The sequence below is a fragment of the Cebidichthys violaceus genome, unplaced genomic scaffold (genome assembly GCF_023349555.1).
Source record: "Cebidichthys violaceus isolate CVI_PGR_0920_01 unplaced genomic scaffold, fCebVio1.0.p SCAF_95, whole genome shotgun sequence".
Taxonomy (NCBI): domain Eukaryota; kingdom Metazoa; phylum Chordata; class Actinopteri; order Perciformes; family Stichaeidae; genus Cebidichthys; species Cebidichthys violaceus.
Genome location: NW_027176981.1, coordinates 297,967 through 318,828, shown reverse-complemented (window position 1 = coordinate 318,828; position 20,862 = coordinate 297,967). Strand labels below are relative to the sequence as shown.

The following is a 20,862-nucleotide window of genomic DNA, read 5'->3' as shown; positions in this document are numbered from 1 at the left end:
TCACTGGCTGCAAACAAGACAGGTGGTGGAGAGGAGGACACTGAAGAAACTATTATCCATATTGGATAATCACCCTCTCCACCACCTACTGCAGGGACATGTCATAAGGACAGATACAGGAGAACGTTCCTGCCCTCTGCTATAACACTCTACAATAAACCACCTCTAGCCAAATCTTCCTTCAAATGACTATAACACCGCTACACTGCTGTTGCCGCTGTTGGCGATCTTTTGCACGACTGTTTAGTTTAGTTTTCCTACTTAGTTAATTCATTTCATCATTCATTCATTTATTACATTTTTTCATATTTAAATCTAATACCTCTCATATATTTGTTCCTGTTGTGCATCATCTCCAAACGATTTATTGTATAAATCAACTATAATCAATGTGGATTTCAAAAGAGATAGGTGTAATTAAATGTGCTCTGGTAGTCCACCGCTGGATGTCTCACTTTCATAAGATATGAGGGGCGGAGAGGAGGGAAGACGAGACGGGGAGGAGGTGATGGAAACGTAAAGGCTTGATTATTATGCAGTCAGTGAGACTCAGAGAGAGAGAGAGAGAGAGAGAGAGAGAGAGCGCACCGGCTCGGATCTTCCAGTCTCGTCCTGTCTTCCCTCTCCACTTCAGATTGGAGGTGACAGGTGACCGAACAGTCGGTCTGTCTGTCTGTCTGTCCGTCGGACTCCAGCAGCGGATGTTTTTGGTCGGGCTTCTTCTCACCGCGGCGAGGCTGGACGGATAAACACCCACCATGTCGCTGGAACCGGAGGGGAACAACCGGCTCCTGCAAGACGTGCTGGCGAGACCGGGGAACGGAACGTGCGCGGACTGCGGCAATCCAGGTAGGCAACCCCCCCCCCTCCCAACCCGAACCCCGCCGTGGAGAGCCGAACCGAGTCGAGCCAGTGGTCCCGGTGTAAGCCGGTGCATGCAGCCGCAGTTGCTCTAATGCGTGTAAGATGCTGTGTTCAAGGGGTGGGGGGGTGGGGGTACAACCGGTGCTCCAAAAACCCAAACACGCCTCAGTGAAATTTGGTCCAGAAATTATTTCTTTGGCCTGGCAGGACACATCTACACCCATTTTTTTTGCAGGTATAATAAGGCCTTTAAGAGACTGGACTCTGGACTTCAGTCAGAGCCATAAGCACATAAAACACTCATGTTGTGTGTGTGTGTGTGTGTGTGTGTGTGTGTGTGTGTGTGTGTGTGTGTGGCTGTGTGACTGTCATTGTGTGTGTGTGTGTGTGTGTGTGTGTGTGTGTGTGTGTATGTGTGGCTGTCATTGTGTGTGAGGGTGTGCACAGACACGTCAACTTTCCCCTCCACAGCTATTGTGTGTGTGTGTGTGTGTGTGTGTGTTTACTGGTGTTGTGGTCTGTTGTCATCATGTTCTACACTGTCAGCAACACCAAGCAGCCTGCTCACTAATTATCGGTGTGTGCATGTTTGTTTTTCATTTAAATGGCCCTATTTTATTTAAATTTTAATCAGGGCTATGTTATTCTCCATTAAGCAGCTTCATCCCTTTCTTCATTTCTCCATCCTTTCTCTCTCTCTCTCTCCCTCTCTTTATCCTCTCCCTGTGCGCCTCCCCTCAAATACCCTCTCTCCCCTCCTTTTTCTTCTCACTGAAAAATGGCAATAAACCAGTGAGTGGCCACAGAGGCTCCAGTCCGGGCCGTGCGCCCAGCGCTTGGAGCCGAGCCCGCCCAGGATGCCTGTTCCTTGGCCCTGGTTACGGCTCCTCTGAGGACTGGCTGTTTGGGAGCAGCTTCTGGAGCTGGAGGCGCCCTCGCGGAATTAGATAGCATTGTTCTGAGCGGAGGACACTTGAAGAGGGATTTCATTTTGTACAGAGGATGTTATCTCGTCGTGAAATAAGCAGAGAAAAATGGCGTTCATTATGGTGGGTGCTGTGTGTGTGTGTGTGTGTGTGTGTGTGTGTGTGTGTGTGTGTGTTGACAAGTAGCTTTAAAGCATCTGAAATTTTCATATGGCCTTTTGGTTGTCGGTACCATCAATTTACACAACGCAGTTCAACCTATAGCCAGGTCATTCACACTTGGTCTGAAATATCTCCAGAATTATTGCATCATAAATTGCCATGGAACTTGTTCGACATTCATGGTTCCCAGAGGATGAATCCTACGAATTTTGGTGATCGCCTTTTCCTCCAGCACCACCAGCAGTTAACAGTCAACAACGATTGGATGGATTGCCATGACATTTGGTACAGATATTCATGGTCCTCACAGGTTGAATTATAATCTCGGTGATCCTTTCATTTTTCCTCCAGCACTATCATCAGGTCAAAATAAACCAATACATTTGTGACCCAAAAGCTGTAAACTGATGACACTCCCATCAACGCCAGCTGTACTTTGTTTTTAATGCTAATTAAAGCTTCTCTACACAATATTCACAGCATTCATATGGCAGCAAACAACAATTTGTAATCTAAAGATATAGGGGGAGTGATGTCTACCTGAGCAGAGAATGAAGTAGCTCTCTCTCTCTGTGTGTGTCTGTCGGCACTTTCGGCGTAGTTTGCACTCTTAGCGCTGTTAGCACCGTTAGCTGCGAGCCGTCGCCACGTTGAGAGCCGTTTGGAGGCAATAGATATGCCCTAAATTTTGTATTGAGCACCTTTAACAAATATAGCATGCTAAGACACTAAACTAAGTTTGGTGAACATGGTAACCATTACACACGCTAAACACCGGCATGTTAAATCTGTGAGCATGTTGCTTTGCTAGCGTTGGCATTTAGCTAAAAGCACCACTGTGCTTTAGTACAGCCTCGCAGAGACAGCTACGGACATGCATGGCCTTGTTGGGGTAAAATTGGCATAATTACCGATACCCATATGGCCTTTTATTTGACCTAAGCTGTTCTGCAACGATCCAAAGAGCCTAGAGGAAACATGGGCTCTGAATATTCATCAGTTTGTGCGGGGCCGGTGTGACGTTTTCCCCTTTACAATTATTACATAATCAAATTTAGCCCTGGTGAAGCAAAGGTGGGACAGATGTCCTGTGGTGTGCAGCAGCTGTGGGATAGTCAGTTAAGCTGGTAACTGACCGGTGAGTGATCACAGCTAGGTAAATCTCAGCTAATGAAGTGACTCATGCTCTCTTATCCGTCAACAAGTGCTTGGTGGCCAATAGTTACAGTATAACTTTGGTTGAATCCAACAGCTGCTTTCATCCATATTTGCACAGATGAAAAGCGTCAGGATAGGCGATTCATCAACCAAACGCAACCTTTCTCCAGCCCTCTGCTACCAGACCAGGCATTCCCAGGCTCATAATTCACATCTCGTCATGCCGGTCAAGATATGAATTATTGATGTTGGCTCGGCGGCTCCGTGTCCCAGGCGGGGACAGGACCTTATCTCAGTGACTTTTTCAGAAAAACATCACAGTTTCATTACAGCTCAAAACACCACATGCCATCTGAACACAGCAAAAGTAAATTGGCAAACATGCAGTGTGCTAGAGTAGGTGTGAGCTAAGGATACTTAGGAAGATGTAAGGAGGACAGTGAAGCAGGGTGGAACCCTTAGTGCAGACTTATGTATACTTTCTACTGATGAGCCTACTAGGTAACTGCGAAAACACTTTTTAATGTCACAACTCAGACACATTGCATTTTACACTATTGCATGTGAATCTGCAGGCTTCCAGAGCAAAGACAGACTATCACATCATCAACAGTGACCTGGCTGTCCTCCCTCACCCTTGTTCAATCTTCCCATCACAGACACAACATCCATTAACCGGACAGAAACCCTGCAGTAATTGGTCTGAAGACACACAAAGTGGCAACACAGCTTGTGTTTTTTTTCTTTTTTCCCCCCATGCTTAGTCATTCTTACTCTGCCCTTCCTTACCTTTGCGTTTTTTTTTTATCCCCCTATCTTTTTCTCTGCTGGTGTGCTCAGATGAGACCGCTCAGAGCCAGGAGCCGGGAGCTTATACGTCAGGGTTTTCTCCGTAGCTCAGCAGCGTTGTAGTTCTGCCCTTCGCTAAGGACACGCGAACGAGCGATTCCCTCCGGAGAGAAGCCTCAGCATATCCTCTGAGGTGTGAAGAAGGTGTTTGTCGATCAGCAGAAACAGCAGGAGCTATGATGAGATAAGAGGAGGTATAGGCTCCTATATGGCAGCCTGTTCATGGCTTTCCAAACTGTTTTTCAATTGGTTTTTTTGGAGGAAAGTATGAGAAAACAGAAAAAATGCTGCCTTTTCCCATTGTAACTCAGTGTCTTAATAAATAAAAAAATAGCCCTCGTCATTTGTAGCATCGGTAATGTGTTTGTCTCACGCAAATTGAGACTTTTTTTTCTGAGGCTCCTGTCTGTACATAGATGTTTTGTCTTGTTTTATTTAGTCTTTATGAATATTCACTGTCAACTTACATTTGTAGGAATATGTGTTTCTCAGCCATAGCACACCTACAGTATTCAACCTTTGTGACCTCCCCATGCAGTAAATTGATGGATGCACCTCATGCTCAAATCCCCGTGATACCTTTCGTGAATAATGTTGTGAAATATGCTACTGTACGTTTTCCCGAGGCAACTTCTTCAAGTTGCCCTCCCATCCCGCTGTAGAAGGCAGAGGTATGATCACGTTGTCCTGTTTAAAGTGTGGCAGGTTGCGTTCCCACATCATTTTTCCCCCTCGATATGCATAGGGTTTATTCTCGCAGATGCCAGTTCAGTGAAAGGAAGTCGTGCACACGATTCAAGCTAGATTGAATCGAGGGAACAGAGAATCCTGAAGTAGCCGTTTTACGTGGAGCCGTATGCACCCAGTTCACCACCAGGAAGTTGCCCTTAAAGTTGGTGACAAACTGGAGAATCTCAGTGGTAATCAAACCTTTTTTTAAAGGGGTATTCAAGTCAGAGAAATTACAACAGATGGAGATGGACCTTTGTTTATTTTAAGATTAGCATTTCTGGTGTATCTTCATCCATAACATTTGTCATCCAAGAGGCTTCTAAGTTAGCTAGCGTTGACCAATCAGTTGGACTGACTGTCGTAAAACTGAGTATCATCCGCATAAGAGGTGATATTTATTCTGTAAAAACAAGACAATGTTAGGTCCACTGCAGGCTCTTGAGGGATGGATACTCAAGTGTATGGATGAGCTGTTATCATCTGTGATGTACAGTATTTGATAGAATGAAGCTAAATGAAAACAGCGATGCCTCACGAATACCGCAGCTTACAAAAAGAAAAGGGGGAAGATCTTATCAAATGCTTCACTTTTAAGGAAGGAAGGAGGTCACACCAGTAGTTGGGTTCATTTGGTCTGGACCAAGGGAACACATGATACATTGTTGTATTTCAGTTCAAACATGAAGTTGTACGGACTGGGTTGAACCGTTTTACCGATTGTCATCCTGCATCATCAGGACCCACGTGGGGAAATCAAATTCCATTCAAATCAGTGTCGCAGAGCTCACGAAGAAACGACTGAAGTATTACGAGTACCATGAGACTGCAAATTAGCTGCATGTAATGATGAGTAATGACACAGGACTGTACACTGTGCTCACTCAGATGCAAACATTGGGGAACACATGGACACGCACACGAGGCGTGTGGAATCGCTGTCACACACTTTCTAATGGACTTACTGTACTGACATAATAGGATTCAAGCACAGCGGTTTAAACAGCTTTTGACATCTTAATCCCTCCCGGAACAGATTTCATGATCAGCAGATGGATTTATTAGTAGGTTAGCTTTTGAAATCTGCTGTCATAAAATCCTGGGGTTAGCTTGTTTGCTTTCACACCACAGACGCGCCGCACCAAAGTCCGCTTTAAAGCAGACCGAGACCCACCTTTTTAAGTGGTCTTTGTTCAGTTGTTGATCCGTAACCAGCTTTCACACCAGCATAACGAACCGTACAACCCGACGAAACGCTCCAGGGTTCGGTTAAATCGGAGGTGGAGGAGGGGGAAGGAGCTGCGGTAGTGACCAGAGTTTGAAGGAAGGTACAAACGAGACCACTGAGGGTGAAAAAAAAGGATTTGTTTTCTTTTTAAATTACACTTAACAAACAAAACAGGCTGTTCAGAGTCGAGGATTGCAGGCATGATATGCAAATTTAGCAAAAGTAAATCCAAAGCACTCTGAGTTCTCATTACAGTGCGTCTGTGTCAGGGTGTAACATGAATATGCAAGACACTTGAAGCATAACTCAGATGTTATACAGCTGTGTGAACGGGAATCAAGAGGAAAACATGCACACACCACGCTAGCAACACAGGAAATCAATTAGGAAAACACCGTGAGAACCCATTCTCACCTATCTCTCTCTCCGTGGTAGCAAGTGACATAACATGAACTGAAGCTATACACACACAGACACTATTCAACAGGTTCAAGTGGAATCCTGTGTGTTGTGTACAGTATTTAATGTTGCAAATATATGAAAACTCAGCCTTTGGTAATGAGGAAGAACCTTGATGATTTTCTCGCGAAAGCCTTTGGCATTTTCTCAGTTTTTTTAACACAGCCAGAGCCACGCTGAAGTTAAACAAAAGTTGAGTAATATACGAGCACTGTTGCAGAAAACAATAGCCTGCGCTAGTGCCCTCAGGGGTTTAGCTGAGACATGAGAGGGTCACAACCTCTGCTGGCCCCCACTGTCTCGTCATTAACCCCCACCGTGAAGCAGCCACCGTCAGCCCGACGTGTACACGTCCAGACATACGAATGAAAAAGAAAAGTGCCAGCGATTGCTCCAAGGCACAGGGGCTGCCATTGTATCAACCCCCCCCCCCCTTCCCCGTCATTCATTTATCCAGCATCTGCCCTGCAGTAATGCCAGAGGGCCTTCTTTCTTCAACCTTATGCGGTCGGAATCAAAAGCTCTGTTGTCTCTCCGACAAACGAGCCGCGAAACTTTTTTAAATTCATTTTGTTCCCCTCAACAGTTCCTCGGAGACGCAGCAACAGCAGCTCTTTAACAAACAGCATATGCACCGCGAAACAAAACAGCGGAGTCACACTACATCAGGAGTTCTCCACCTGCTGTTCACTATGACGACTGTGCATCTGTTGTTCCCAGCAATCCTGTTGCGAAACATCTCCTATGAACATGTAGAGGGAACCCTGTGTGTGTGTGTGTGTGTGTGTGTGTGTGTGTGTGTGTGTGTGTGTGTGTGTGTGTGTGTGTGTGTGTGTGGTTAGTCAGTCATGCGGCCACAGTAATCTCCATGAGTGCTGTCTGCTTCTCCATAAGGCCTGACTCAGACAGCGATGACCTAACCGCCGAATGTCTGGTTGTGTGTTTTTGTGTCAGCAGGGTTGTGTGTAGGTGTGTATTTGCGCGTGTGCGTTTGTGTTGCTGGCAAAAAAAGAAATAATGAGATGTAACAAATAAAAAAAAAAAAAGCAAGTGGTTTGATTTGTTCGCATCAAAGCGCCATCCCCGGCGCTTTGTGCTTGATCGCAAGCCAGGATGATTAAAAGATGAGTTGACATTTATAATAAAAAAAAAACATTTGCAGAGGTGTCATGGGTTAAGAGAGGTAAATCGAAGGAAGATTATCGTAGATGCCAGCAACGCCCCTGGGGGATCTTTTGCGCTCACATCATCTCTCTGCTCAATAAAGAGCCCGCACTCTTCCTCCCTTCCCTTCCTCCGTGCCTCCTACCTCTCCTCCTCCATCGCCTCCTCATCTCCTCTCCCCTTGCTGCTCTCCATCTCCTCGCTTTTCTCCACCCCCCCCCCCTCTCCTTTGACTCTCAAATGATTCCCATGAGTATCACACACACTCTCGCCGTGCATGCACATGTATTCACCGCGCTGAGGAGGGCCTCCTTGAGAAATGGCAGCTGCAGAGAGAGAATGTGGCGACTTCTGAGTGCTGCTCGTTGACGACATGCTGCTCTCAGCCGCTTGAGCCACGCATACACTATGCATGCTAACACGTGCTAATATACACACACACACACATATTCCAACATCCCGGATGGAGCCTGCCTGATACATTGTAAAAGTCCGTCTTTGCCACAACTCCTAAATATCTGCATTTAAAGGGATTCTTATCAAAAATGTTTATCTTAGCTTTTGATTCCAAAAATATATAAGTCTAGCTATTGGCTGGCATAACATCAGGCAAAAAAAAAACCTTTTCCTCAAACTAACTAAGTCGTTTTGTTGCCTCAACCTAACTAAGTTGTTTCCTGTGAGGATGGAAGTTTATTTTGAAAAGACTGTGTGCATGTAATGATTGACACTTGTGACCGGACCTTCGTAGGAAAACACACAAAAAATTCAACTTAACTTTTCTGTAAGATATCATAGGAATCGTATGAGGATACGTTGTGTAGACCCGTAGTGTAGTTTGTCTATAGCCTAACGTTAGCTTTTTTTGCGATGTCATCCTTGCAGCCCTCTATGCAGCATTGACAAGGCTCGAATGAATGTCATGCTTGTGAACCAAAAAACTAAAGAAGACGTTAACGTTTCTATGTGTGCTGAAGCAATCCACTGATAAGGACATCCACAGAAATTTCATCAGCGACAGTTTTGATAATCGATTAATCGTTTGGGATTCATTCAGCAACACGCCTCAGGGTGTTTAGTCACGCTAGCAGCTCCGTGAGGCTTTGCTTCCACACAGGGGTCTTTCTTGTAGATGTTGAGATATTTCACTGGATGACTTTGACACAGATGCAAAGTCAGGAGATCACTGCAGTCAGTTGGCCTCTGCCAAATTTAATGCCAATCTGTCCAACAGTTGCTGAGATATTTCAGTCTGACGTGAAGCAGTGGGCCGACTGACCAAATGACATTGCCGTCAAGTCACAGCGCTAGCGTGGCAAAAAATACCAAACTGTCACTGCTTTCAACGTCCTAAAATGTGAAGATTTACTGTTTTTCTCCATTTTACGTTAAATCAAATTGATGATCTTTGGGTTTTGATGTTTGATCAGACAAAACCAAAAATGTCAAGATGTCTACTTGGACTCTGGAACTCTTACCAACAGATGAATTGGCAGTGAAAATGCATAAGTGGCAGCAAAGTGATCCGATATACGACTTAATAGGAAGCTGTTTTGATCCTTTGCCCTTGATCATCCTCCTGCAGATCGACCTCTTGCAGCCTTGTACTTTCCAACATCATTAATGCCATATGATGAACTCATTTATATGGTTATTAATCAGGTTGCATGTGATGGATGAATACGTTAATTATTTGTTTATTGAACTGATTTAAGTTTTCAGTTCATAAAATGTCACAGAAATGTCACAGAAATGTCACAGAATGGTCACAACTTCCCAGAGTGCAATTTTACATCCAACCAAGTGTCCAAAAGCCATTAAATATTACATTTACATAAAATGCTTCTTTTTATTTTCCCACTGAGCTTTAATTTCCACCAATACGATTTTTTTTTCAGTGCAAAATTCCAAATCTGCATATCTCTCTCTCTCTCTCTCTCACTCATTTACTCTCTCTCTCTCTCTCACTCACTCACTCACTCACTCACTCACTCACTCACTCACTCACTCACTCTCTCACTCACTCACTCACTCACTCTCTCACACTCTCTCTCTCTCTCTCTATCTCCCCCTCTCTCTCTCTCCCCCTCTCTCTCTCTCCCCCTCATTTCCCGACACTTAGCTCTCACTACACCCTGTCTTTGTCTCTCCGTCACCCTCTCTGACACTCTGCGTCCCTGGCTTTGCCAGCTTCACTTGCACAGACAGAATCAGAGTCTGCGTGCGATACGGTGACTCAAATGTACCTTTGCTGAACACCCACGGATGCTGCTGATGCTGCGGCTGCTGTGCCACAGAATTTTTTTCTTCTTTTTTGCACATGCTCTCTCTGACTGCTGATGAGCCTGTAGAGCTGTAGTCGAAGGGTGCGTTTAGTCTCAAGTTGGCATAAAGCATACGGTGTGTTTGTGTGAGTGCGCTTCAGGATGGTTTTGTTCTTTTCTGTTGTCTCCATTAAAGCTATTGCATGCGGGCAATTGGACAAACAACTGTGAGTGCGTCTGCATGGATGAGTGTGTATTTCGGAGTCTGGTGATGTATCTAACCTGATAACTACCTCGGCTGAGTTCTGATCAGATCTCAGGCGGTCTGTTTCCTGTCGGTAAGCTAAATAGGATTTCCCCAAAATCCCATTTCGGTGCCCTGCTCTCCTTTTATGAGGGATACTCTTGTAATATTTGCTTCATTTACTTTGCTCCTATTGTCGCTTAACAGTGCCGGCATCAGCACTTTCAGTATTTACAGCCTGAACCTTGAGCTGGTGTTCTCTTTGTTGCGGCGCTTTTATGACAAGATTTTCTCACCCCTCCTCCTTTATCTGTCCCCAACCCCACCGCCTTCCTCTCTGTCGTCCTTCTGTACCGCTTTGCCCGATTTCATTTCCTCCCCTCTCTCTCTCTCTCTCTCTCTCTCTCTCTCTCTCTCTCTCTGTCTCTCTCTCTCTCTCTCTCTCTTGCTCCTCAACCTCACTTCCCCTCCCTACACCTCCATGCTCTCTCTCTCTCTCTCTCTCTCTCTCTCTCTCTCTCTCTCTCTCTCTCTCTCTCTCTCTCTCTCTCTCTCTCACTCTCCTGCAGAGCCGGACTGGGCGTCGCTGACTTTGGGTGTGTTTGTTTGCCAGGCCTGCTCACTCCTTCACCGGAGCATCCCCCACATCAGCAGGGTCAAGTCTGTCCAGGACACGTGGGACGCCAGCGATGTGGAGGTAAGGCAGTGGTTGCAAATGTGCTATCCAAAAGCATATCTTAAAAACAGCACTTCCCCCTTCTCTTTGTCCAAATTCGTTAAGCTTAAAGCATTACAAATCTCAAGTTAAACAAGTGTTTTACCCTAAATCTGCTTACCAGCAGATAACACATTATACGTAGTCTTTTTAATCCAAACAAAAGTTTTTGTGTCAGACCGTTTCTTGGTTGAGGACCATAGTCTGTGTGTACAGTTTATGGGTGAGACCAGTTGCCTGGCAACCAGTTATGGACTCCCAAGAATCTCATATTACATTTCCCAAAATGTTGGAACTGTTCCTTTAAGAATGAGTGGTTCTTGTCTCAAAATTCTGAAGTCTGCATTCTGACTGTGTTTAAATCCCGCTACGTTCAACGTAAGATTGCATATTTAGTGTTTTTTAAATTTAATCTTTCATCATCAAGTTAGAGGGACGGTGCACATTAATAAAACGTTTCTGTAACTGTGCCAGTCGACTGCTACGAAAGATGCATGAAATACATTGAAACAGGAAAAGCATTATACATCAAAGCACATTTCCTAAAAAACAAAAATCATGAAATACTTTAAAACAAGGACAGCAATAAATAAAACATACAACAAGGCACACTTCAGGTTATTTGAATGGATTACAGCGTCACACACTTGATTGTCTTTTAACCCTGATTTGATACTAAATTTAAGTGAACAACATGTGTCACAGTCTCTGATGTGTTGGCGGACTGCATCTTATGAACAAGACAAGCGTCTTTAAATTTGATGAGATTTTCCCAGCTCAGTAAATTGTGATTTCTGCGGCGGTAACAATGGTGATTGGTGTTTTAGCTTCCTGTCAAGTACCTTACGAGCCTGCTGGTTTACCCACTGCGCAGGTTTGAGTGTCGTACAGGAGGCTTTGTGCCCAGCTAGTCAGACGATGTGACTCACGTGACATGATCACGGCATTGAAACACACTGCTGCTGCCTGAGCAGTTAGACAGTTTCTCAATTGAGTCCATGGTAACAGAGTCTGTAAACCGTAGCATTGTTTTTTTTTGTTTCTATGGAAACAAACTAGTCAGAGGACATTTTCTTAACAATGTGAATCAGGGTGAGGAAACATGTTGCTGATTTAAAGGCAGGGGGATTTTTAGAGCCGAAGCATTATTATAGCACAGTACAAATCAGTTCAAAAAATAAATAAAAATCAGCTTAAGATCGTTGCTCTTCAGCCGACCTCTGACCTCCCTTTGGAGGGAGGATCAACGAAGTACCATTCCATGAGTGAGACTGTTTACACTTTCCTTGGGTGTGTAAAAAAGAAGCTGAGCTGTTGTGTGCCGAGCAAAAGATGCACCCTTCACAAATACATCAGCAAGAAATACGACTCTGTGTGCAAAGCCGCACAAATAAATACGAGAATAAAAGGCTGTAGTCCAAACTGTTGCTCGTGCTTTGATGCGGAAGAGCGAAGTCGTCCCTCGAGTGGTTCATGTCAGCACTTTAACGCCACAAAAAGGACTTTAGGGGAGGCGATGCTGGCATGAGTCGTGAGCTAAAACAGGAGGGTGGAGATGTGGGAGGACAATAATTGGGATGTAAACGCGGGATTTGACGTCAGGGGAGAGCGAGGTATGAGGTTAAAATGTAAGAGCAATACTATGAAGTGGTGGGCGTTTAAATATAAAACCAAAACACAAGAGTATTAGTTGATTGGACGACTAGATTTGATTGCAGTGTAGGAAAAAAAACAAAACAGGGAAGGCTTTGTGTTAAATTGCCCCTGCTGTAATTGTAGGCTTTTGTTGTTCAGGCTACCGGAGCTGCACATCCACAATCAGAGGAGACGCTTAAGTCAAACAGCCACGGCCGTATTCACTTCATTATTATTCTCCTGGGGCCGTTTCCTTATGTTGGTGTGGACAAGAGTATGGCTGAAGAGCATATGAGATTTATCATTGTTATTGTGTGAAGGTGGGCATGTTTTGATTAATGAGGCCCCGGCTCTTCTGTTTTATATGAGGGAGGAAAAATCTTGACTTTCGTGGGCCCATTTGTTTGTTGCCATGCAAATTAAAAAAGTCATCGTGAATATTTGGTTATTTTGTTGAACGGTAACTGAACGTAATGCTCTGTTGCAAGCATCTCTCAGGCTGGAATAGCCCTTTACACAAAGAGAAAGCATACCGTATAAAGCAGAACTGAATATGAAATGGAGCCTGATCTTTTGCTTTGATGACATTGATATCATGTTCTAAATGTCACATAAGAGGCGTCAGATGCATCACATTTTTTCTCGAGAGGTTTGTGGTTCGGTTGAATTTTTCTGCTGCTATTTGACCTTCACAATAAAGTGCCACAGTGCTGAATCACTTCCCACCACCCCTCAGAGGATAAGAGAGGTGGGTTGGGGGATTCAGCCAGCTGGATTGGGCTCAGGGATTATCCCTGGATGAAACACACATTGGAGAGAACGAGGGAAGAAGGCAAACGCATCCCAATGCAGTGTAGCCAATTCCACAGTTAATCCCATATCTGAAGAAGTTCAGTCATACCTAATATTGTCTATGCTTAAGCACATTTGCAGTTTTGTTGTCACCATTCTCCAGGGTTTATTTCCTTGAAATGTCTGCTGTAAAAAGTGTTGGTATTTAATTTTACAATTTCTATTTTATAACGTCCTAAGGCAGCAAAGATATTGGTGTTCCTTTTATTTGATCTGATTTTATTTTGTAATCCAATTGACAAGTAAAGGAGACATATTATGTGTTATTAAAATTGCACACTGTCTGTAAAATTGGAAACATGTAGGCTTTTATCACAACTATTATATCTCTGCAGTGTAGATCCACTAAAAACTGTTATGGCTGGTATGGTAGATGTTTTTTCAGAATAAAACACCTTTTAAACTGTGTGCTATATGCTGTTAGATAAAATTGGTCACCCTGGACATGATAAATGCAGCATTGTGGAAACTACTGTATATTCTATTGAATTGTATTTAGTGTTAAATGACCAGGTTGTGTTGTGTTCTGTCTCCTTTTCAGTTGGTGGCTGCTACAGGAAACAATGCAGCCAAGGCCAAGTACGAGCAGAAGGTTCCTGCTTTCTACTACAGACCAACACACACTGACTGCAAGTAAGAGCGAGTTCTCTCAGTCGTGACTTTCAAACACAAGGTGCAGCCAGTATGATATCTATACAAGCTGTTGTCTGAAAGGAGAAGATATGTGCTAGCTGAATTAGCCTACTAATTAGCTAACAGATAACACTTTGCTAGGCTGGCTTAAGCAGTGTTAAAGACTACAGTCAGTTCTCTACTGAGCTTCAATAATGGCACCAGTGTCACTTATAGGTTGTGTGTCAATGTGTAATACAACCTTTATTGGACAAAATATCAAAGGTGACTTGTAAGTTCACTTATATTTTGACAACTGGTTCCTCTATAAATAGTAAAGAGAGAGAAAGGTTTAGGTTGGTATTGCTAACAGGAGCTAGCTGGCTCAAGCTAACCCGCATGAGTGCCTTTTTTAATGAAAGACAGCTTGACACTTGCTTCATAGTATGAAAAGCACAGGTGCAAACAATAAAATGAATGATGGAAGAGGATGGAGCCGTCGTTAATGTTATAAGTAACACCTGTGCTCTTGGTTTATGACAAGTCAAATGTATACGGAGCCGTCGACGAAAATATCCCCAAACATTTTCAGCATAGACGACCACTATAAAAGAGATGTCTGTAAAGCTGTAACATACATTTTAAAGTTATGGTGGTTTTATATTTGTAAAACTCTCCCCAGAGGTCAGAAAAGCTGTGTGACATCTCAATGTGACGTCTATGGGCTTTTTTCATTCAGTTCACTGGGCGCCATCTTTGAGTCCAGTATCCAGTTCTTACTAGATAACATCTGTTAAAGGAAAGTTTCTTTCAGGTCCAATTCTGTGGCTGGTTCAGAGAGAATTCTACAGCTTTGTTGTGAACTTCTGTCTCCACTGCGCAGTGAATAAAACTCATCTGAACCAGCCACAGAATTGGACCTGAAAGAAACTTTTCTTCAACAGTCGGGTGTTAATTAACCGCGGACACGTTACAAGCAGCAACCCCTTTCATGCGTCACACAGTCATTTGATTTATTATTCAAAGATATTAATAAGTGCAGATTTAAAGTCTCATTTCTTTATATAATTGGCCATTGTTGAGCTCCACGGTCCTATCTGAAAAAGAAAATGCTGAATGCAGAGGCGGCTACACTGCATGCTGATTAGTGCTAAATCGATGTACACCATGTTGTGCGGTGGGTTGTTTCTGTAAATGAAGATATATTAAACAGTACCGCTCACTGTGCATATCACTTTAAAAACTTCCTCTTCCTCTAAAGCGCCTATAAAAAGTATTCACACTCCCCCGTTTTTTGTGTTTTATTGCTTTGCAACTTTGAATCACAGTTCCGCTGAATAGTACAGACTTTTTCTGAACCAACAAAACATTTTATTTTACACATATAACTTTTCCTACTCTTTGGTTGTGTATGCTGAGGTAGTGACACAGATTGTCTTGGACATTTTGGGCTTCGTCCATCCGTCTCTCTCATGCGTTTGCCTCCCTTTCAACAGAATCTGATTAAAATAGACACAAACAGAACTAAGACTGGTAGAGTGAGAGAAAGCTGCCATGGTCGGTGCCATGGTTGTCTGTTCGCGTTCACTCATTCGACTCCCCTGAGTAGTCGACTCAGGGGAGGGGGGGGGGGTTGTCCAATCCGGTGTCACCAGAAGGTGTCATTCAAAGAGATATCCACTAAGAGCATGGCGCTTTACCTCCTCATGCTGATGGACCGGTTGTTTTGGAGACTGAAAGGTGGAGAGAGGTAGAGAAAGAAACGGGATGAGAGAGCTTGTTGGCATGGTGATGTGCCGAGTGTTGCCATTTTTGTTTCTCCTCACGCCGAACTGAAGAGGAAGAAGACTGTTTACAACTGAGATGGCTTCCTTTACATGCAGCTTTGGTATAAACTGTGGAAACAGAGTGTTGGAGACCATGAGGTCCAGTATTATTCTATTATTCGCTTACAACCGGGACTTAAAGTAACAATAGAGAAAAATCACAATACAAACGTTTATTGACTCAAAGCTAGGGTAACACTTCTGTTGTGTCATTTCTGTGTAGTAAAAAGTAATACTGTGTAGAAAAGGATTCACGTGTGTAGGACAGGACAGTTAGTGAGTGTGAACTGTGAGTGTGAACTGAAGTGTTTTTTGTGTCTTTTTCTGTCTCCAGGATGCTGAGGGAGCAGTGGATCAGAGCCAAGTACGAGAGGAATGAGTTTGAGTTCATCGAAAAACAGGAGCCTTACTCTGCAGGTACCCGCATACCGACATGTGTCGCATTACTACACCTGTGAAGACCCTCATCAGGGTCCACTCTGATGGAAATACGACACGGCCACGCTACTGGAATAATAATTAATGGTCTCCTCTTTGTAAAAACACTATGAAGGAATAGTTTGCTAGGTTTCATGCTTGCGCAAGCACACTAGTAGACAGAGTTTCTTTTAATACAAGGATACAAATTGGAGGGTCTGTTGTCGTGCCAATCTTGCGTTTTTTACCGTTCGATAAGCAGAACCTTGAAAACACCTCGGACAAACATTTCCCAGTGGATGCCACTCGCTGGAATTCATGACACTGTAATTGTCACTGCCAGAGAAGAGGTGTGTGTGTGTGTGTGTGTGTGTGTGTGTGTGTGTGTGTGTGTGTTTGGATTGGTTTGCAGTATTTTTGTGTAGGGTGGATGTGTGTGTGTCTCTGTGTCAACTATACATTTCACGCTGTTGAAGACGGAGCTATGTGATTGGCTCAAAGTGACCTCATTCGCTTATTGTTACGGTGGAGAACCGTGCACACACACACACACACACACACACACACACACACACACACACACACACACACATGCAGACAGAGTGCAATAATATGAGTCATTCTGTCATCTCTATTTCTGCATTCATCCTTTCTTCATTACTCATTACGGGGTCCATGGCATCAGTGTGTGTGTGTGTGTGTGTGTGTGTGTGTGTGGGGCTGAGATTGACTGTTGGCAGTAACATGGCCTCCACCGCAGCCAATGTTAATATTGATCCGGTATGCAAAGGATAGGAGGAAGAAAAAAAAGACGAGTGTCGGGGAAGGAGGAGAGGGTGGGGACAAGGAGGGATATTGATCGATGAGGTAATGCCAGTGTAGGGGAACGTTTCATGTCAGAAAGTCACAGCCGCAAAGACACACACACACACACACACACACACACACACACACACACACACACACACACACACACACACACACATACACAGACAAGGAGCGGAATGCAGAGGGCGAGAAGACAGAGGAGAGGTAATCAATGGCAGCGGGCATTTAATATGGAGAATGTTGCAGTAGAGGAAAGAAACAAGTATTATGATACTTTGTAAGAGCCTGTTACTTGATATACGCTGCCCTTATCCACCGCTTCCTCTTTTACACACATGGGAAATCTCTCTTAAAAACGTATTATTGAATTCTTTTCTACACAATCATTCGGAGGAAAAGTGAACTCCTCTCTCATCCCACACTCAGCACTTTCAGTTGCACTTCTTTTTATGTCAGCGGTGCGATCACCAGTCAGATGGCTAAAATGTATATCGGTCACCTGATTATGCTGAGACATCTTCCGCCCATTTAAGCCCCAAAAATAGATGCGGATTAGAAAGACAACACGTCAGAAATAGAAGGGAGAAGACAGAAAAGAAGGCAGTGTGGGCCGAGGTTGTTACCAAAAATAGATGGCATCACATGCTATGAATAGAACAACGCATCATTAACATGGAAAAGGATGTTCTTTGGACACAAATAACATCTCTCTGTTTGCTGTCTCACGCTACATCTCCTGCTAAAGTCGTCCCTCTTTTGTCTGTTTGTGTGTTTTCTGTCTCCCCCGTCTCCCTTTTTCTCCCCCGTCTTCTAAATGCGATTTCAAACAATATTTGATTTGTGCTTAACCGAAGTTTCATCTCACCGCAAACCAGTCACAACACCTCACCGTTACCGCTACAGACGCCTCCTCTGTTTAATCTCTCCTCCGAACCTCAAACACTTTCTTTTTCTTTTTTTCTTCCCTCTCTCTCTGCCCAGGGTACAGAGAGGGGTTTCTATGGAAGCGAGGAAGAGACAACGGTCAGTTCCTCAGCCGAAAGTTCATCCTGTCGGAGAGGGAGGGGGCTCTGAAATACTTCAACAAGCAGGACGTGAGCTGGACGATGCCGCTAATATTAAAAGTGTTGTTTGAAAAACCATCAAGGCACAGGGTAATGAGTCCTGTTTGTTGTCCGTGTCTCCCTCCACCTAGGCCAGGGATCCCAAGGCGCTGATGAAGATCGAGACCCTCAACGCCACCTTCCAACCGGCCAAGATTGGCAACCCCTGCGGCCTGCAGATCACCTACCTGAAAGACAACAGCACAAGGAACATCTTCGTCTACCACAGTGATGCTAAGGTACACCGTTCAAGCACAACAACAACAACAACAACAACAACGCTACTTGTTCATTTCAGTACTGTACACTAATACAGGGTAAGTAGTACAACATGCATGCTTCGCTATTCACACTTGGACTTGGAAATGTCACAAAGTGTTTGGGTAGTGACAGAGTTTGTGTTGTTTTGGCTCCGAGACAATGACTCCCGGGGTGAACCGCTGACATTCAGCTTTAATTCAAAGGCGTCCACATCCACATTCAGGGAGGAGGGTGAGAACTGACTTACTGTTCACAAATTGGAGGGCTTTGGGGAGGGAAAAAAATAAATAAAAAAAGAGGCTGCGACTGCTGCAGTGTACACCAGTGTGGATGTGAGTGACCTCAAACAGCCTTAAAGCTGAGACTCAGCACTTTAACCTTCATTGGCACTGTTTCATTTTTAGATCATAGCAGAACACGACAGAAAATGTGTCGCAGTCCTGCTTCATTCAGACCGCACCGTATCGTCTAACGTGAAATATGTTTTTGCAGGTTTTGTTGCATTATTGTGGCTTTTGTTTTCTTAGCTGGATTTGAATTTATTCATGAGAAAAGCCCCACATCCCACCTGTAGGGTTCGAGTGTACCTTCCCACTCCCTGCTGTGCTCAGCTTGGTCCTTCAAAGTGGGGAATGATGAGGCCAAATGTCAGCGCAGTACATATCGACCTAGTTTTAGTGTGTGGGGGGGGGGGGGGGGGGGGGGGTTCAGCAGCAAACCTTTGAATTATTTGCAAACACTAATGCAACACTTGTATCACCCATAATTGCCATATCATTTCCTGGAAAGTTTCCTGGAAAGGATCATTTAGTGCTAACGATGGGGAATAGAGACAGATGTTCTGAGCCTTTACAATAACTACCCACTCGTTCATTTCGGTTTTTGAATAGATTTCATAAACAGTTTAAATATACAGTACATATACAGTATAAAATGAGAAAGAGAGAAAAAACAGAGAAGATGAAAGAGGAGAGTGAGTGGACCCCTGCTGGTGGAGTAGCATTACTGCAGGCTGTGACAGAGAGAGAGTTCACTGGGTTTGTTCAGTGTCACTGTGACTCTTCTTCTGTGGTGGAGTTATCGACAGCTCTGCAGCATCCACACAGCACAGATGTCTTTGACTACACCTCGCTGCTGCCTTCACTGGCATAGGGAGAGAAAAAGAAAAAATAACATCAGGATGACTTTTTTCTGAGCCCAAAGCGCCTAACGTGGAAAGAAACTGCGTGCTTTCAAGCAGCACACGTTGCCACTGAGGCTGTGTTTGTTTCGTGCAGGAGATGGTCGACTGGTTCAACGCTATCAGAGCGGCCAGGTTCCACTACCTACAGGTGGCCTTCCCCGGAGCGAGCGACGAGGGAGGTGAGGATTTGTTGTGAAGGAGAGTAATTGTTAATGGTGATCACGACGCATCACTGTGTTTCATATGACGTGCATGCTTTTATTTCATGTGATTCTTCATGTCTTCTGTCTTTTCTCCTCCAGCTGGTGCCCAAACTGACCCGAAACTTCATGAAGGAAGGATTCATGGAGAAAACAGGACCAAAGGTGTGTGCTGCCTGCAACCCCTCAAGACTTTGAATAACTGGAGATACATTTATTTGAGCTGTTAAAAGCTAAGCCATTCATAGGTTTAAAAATGGTAAGGCTTCATTTTGGTGACACTGACTCCCTGAATGTCTCTGTTGCTCTGCCGCAGCACACAGAGGGCTTCAAGAAGAGGTGGTTCACGATGGACGACAGGAGACTCATGTATTTCAAAGACCCTCTGGTAAGACGAGACCTCATCCGTCCTGTTTTAGCTCCGACTGATCGCCTGGTCTGTCCACAGGACGTCCCGTTCACCCTTTGTCTGTCTGTCTCCCAGGACGCCTTCGCCCGGGGCGAGGTGTTCATTGGCAGCAAGGAGAACAGCTACACCGTCCTGTCCGGCCTGCCCTCCTCCACACAGGGCCACCACTGGAACCACGGCATCACCATCGTCACGCCGGACAGGAAGTTCCTGTTCGCCTGCGAGACCGAGGCCGAGCAACGGGATTGGATAGCCGCCTTCCAGAGGGTCATCAATCGACCAATGAGGCCGCAGGAATACGCAGGTGCGGAGCGTTTGCGATTCCTCCTGCTTTAAAACGAGTGGGCAGTTATTTCAAACCACATGTTGGGATTCACGAAATGTTTCTTGAGTGGAAACAGCGAACGCTTTCCACACTTTAAGACAACTTTGATTCCAGTGTTGCTCCCCCAACAACACATTTGTCTCTTGCTCTGTACGCCATAACATATTTATTCTGTGTGTCTTTGCAGTGGAGGCCCATTTCAAACACAAGCCTTGAAGACCGCAGGACGACCACAACTCAGCTGGACCGGCCCAGTCTCACTCAGACCCGAGACAACAACCCCAGTGTGTGAGCAGACACCATGGCTGGAGGGGGTGGGGTGCGGGTGGGGGTGGGGTTTTTACGGGGACAGGGGATTTGGGGATGAGAAAAGATGATGAAGAGGAAGAGACGGAGGGACTGGAGCCTATCTATGTGTGGAGAACTTGAACTCTAACGGGACCGAGGGC

At 44.6% G+C, this 20,862-nt stretch overlaps 1 protein-coding gene across 1 annotated transcript; it reads left to right on the top strand.

Annotated features, from left to right (window-relative positions):
* The first annotated feature begins 537 nt into the window (after nucleotides 1-537).
* Nucleotides 538-20,726, top strand: LOC137868044 (arf-GAP with dual PH domain-containing protein 1). The gene is made up of 11 exons (XM_068704553.1): nucleotides 538-849; nucleotides 10,617-10,744; nucleotides 13,791-13,882; nucleotides 16,022-16,104; nucleotides 17,914-18,026; nucleotides 18,128-18,274; nucleotides 19,574-19,655; nucleotides 19,780-19,844; nucleotides 19,996-20,067; nucleotides 20,164-20,392; nucleotides 20,601-20,726. The coding sequence occupies exons 1-11, from the start codon at nucleotides 759-761 to the stop codon at nucleotides 20,627-20,629; spliced, it is 1,131 nt and encodes a 376-aa protein (XP_068560654.1). The 5' UTR covers nucleotides 538-758; the 3' UTR covers nucleotides 20,630-20,726.
* Nucleotides 20,727-20,862: the final 136 nt, after the last annotated feature.

What these genes read in the sequence shown, in the direction of transcription:
- LOC137868044 (XM_068704553.1), top strand. Translation starts at nt 759, where the DNA reads ATGTCGCTGGAACCGGAGGGGAACAACCGGCTCCTGCAAGACGTGCTG. An exon ending in GGGACGCCAGCGATGTGGAG is followed by an intron (nt 10,745 to 13,790) that starts GTAAGGCAGTGG and finishes TCTCCTTTTCAG; the next exon opens with TTGGTGGCTGCTACAGGAAA. An exon ending in AATACTTCAACAAGCAGGAC is followed by an intron (nt 18,027 to 18,127) that starts GTGAGCTGGACG and finishes CCCTCCACCTAG; the next exon opens with GCCAGGGATCCCAAGGCGCT.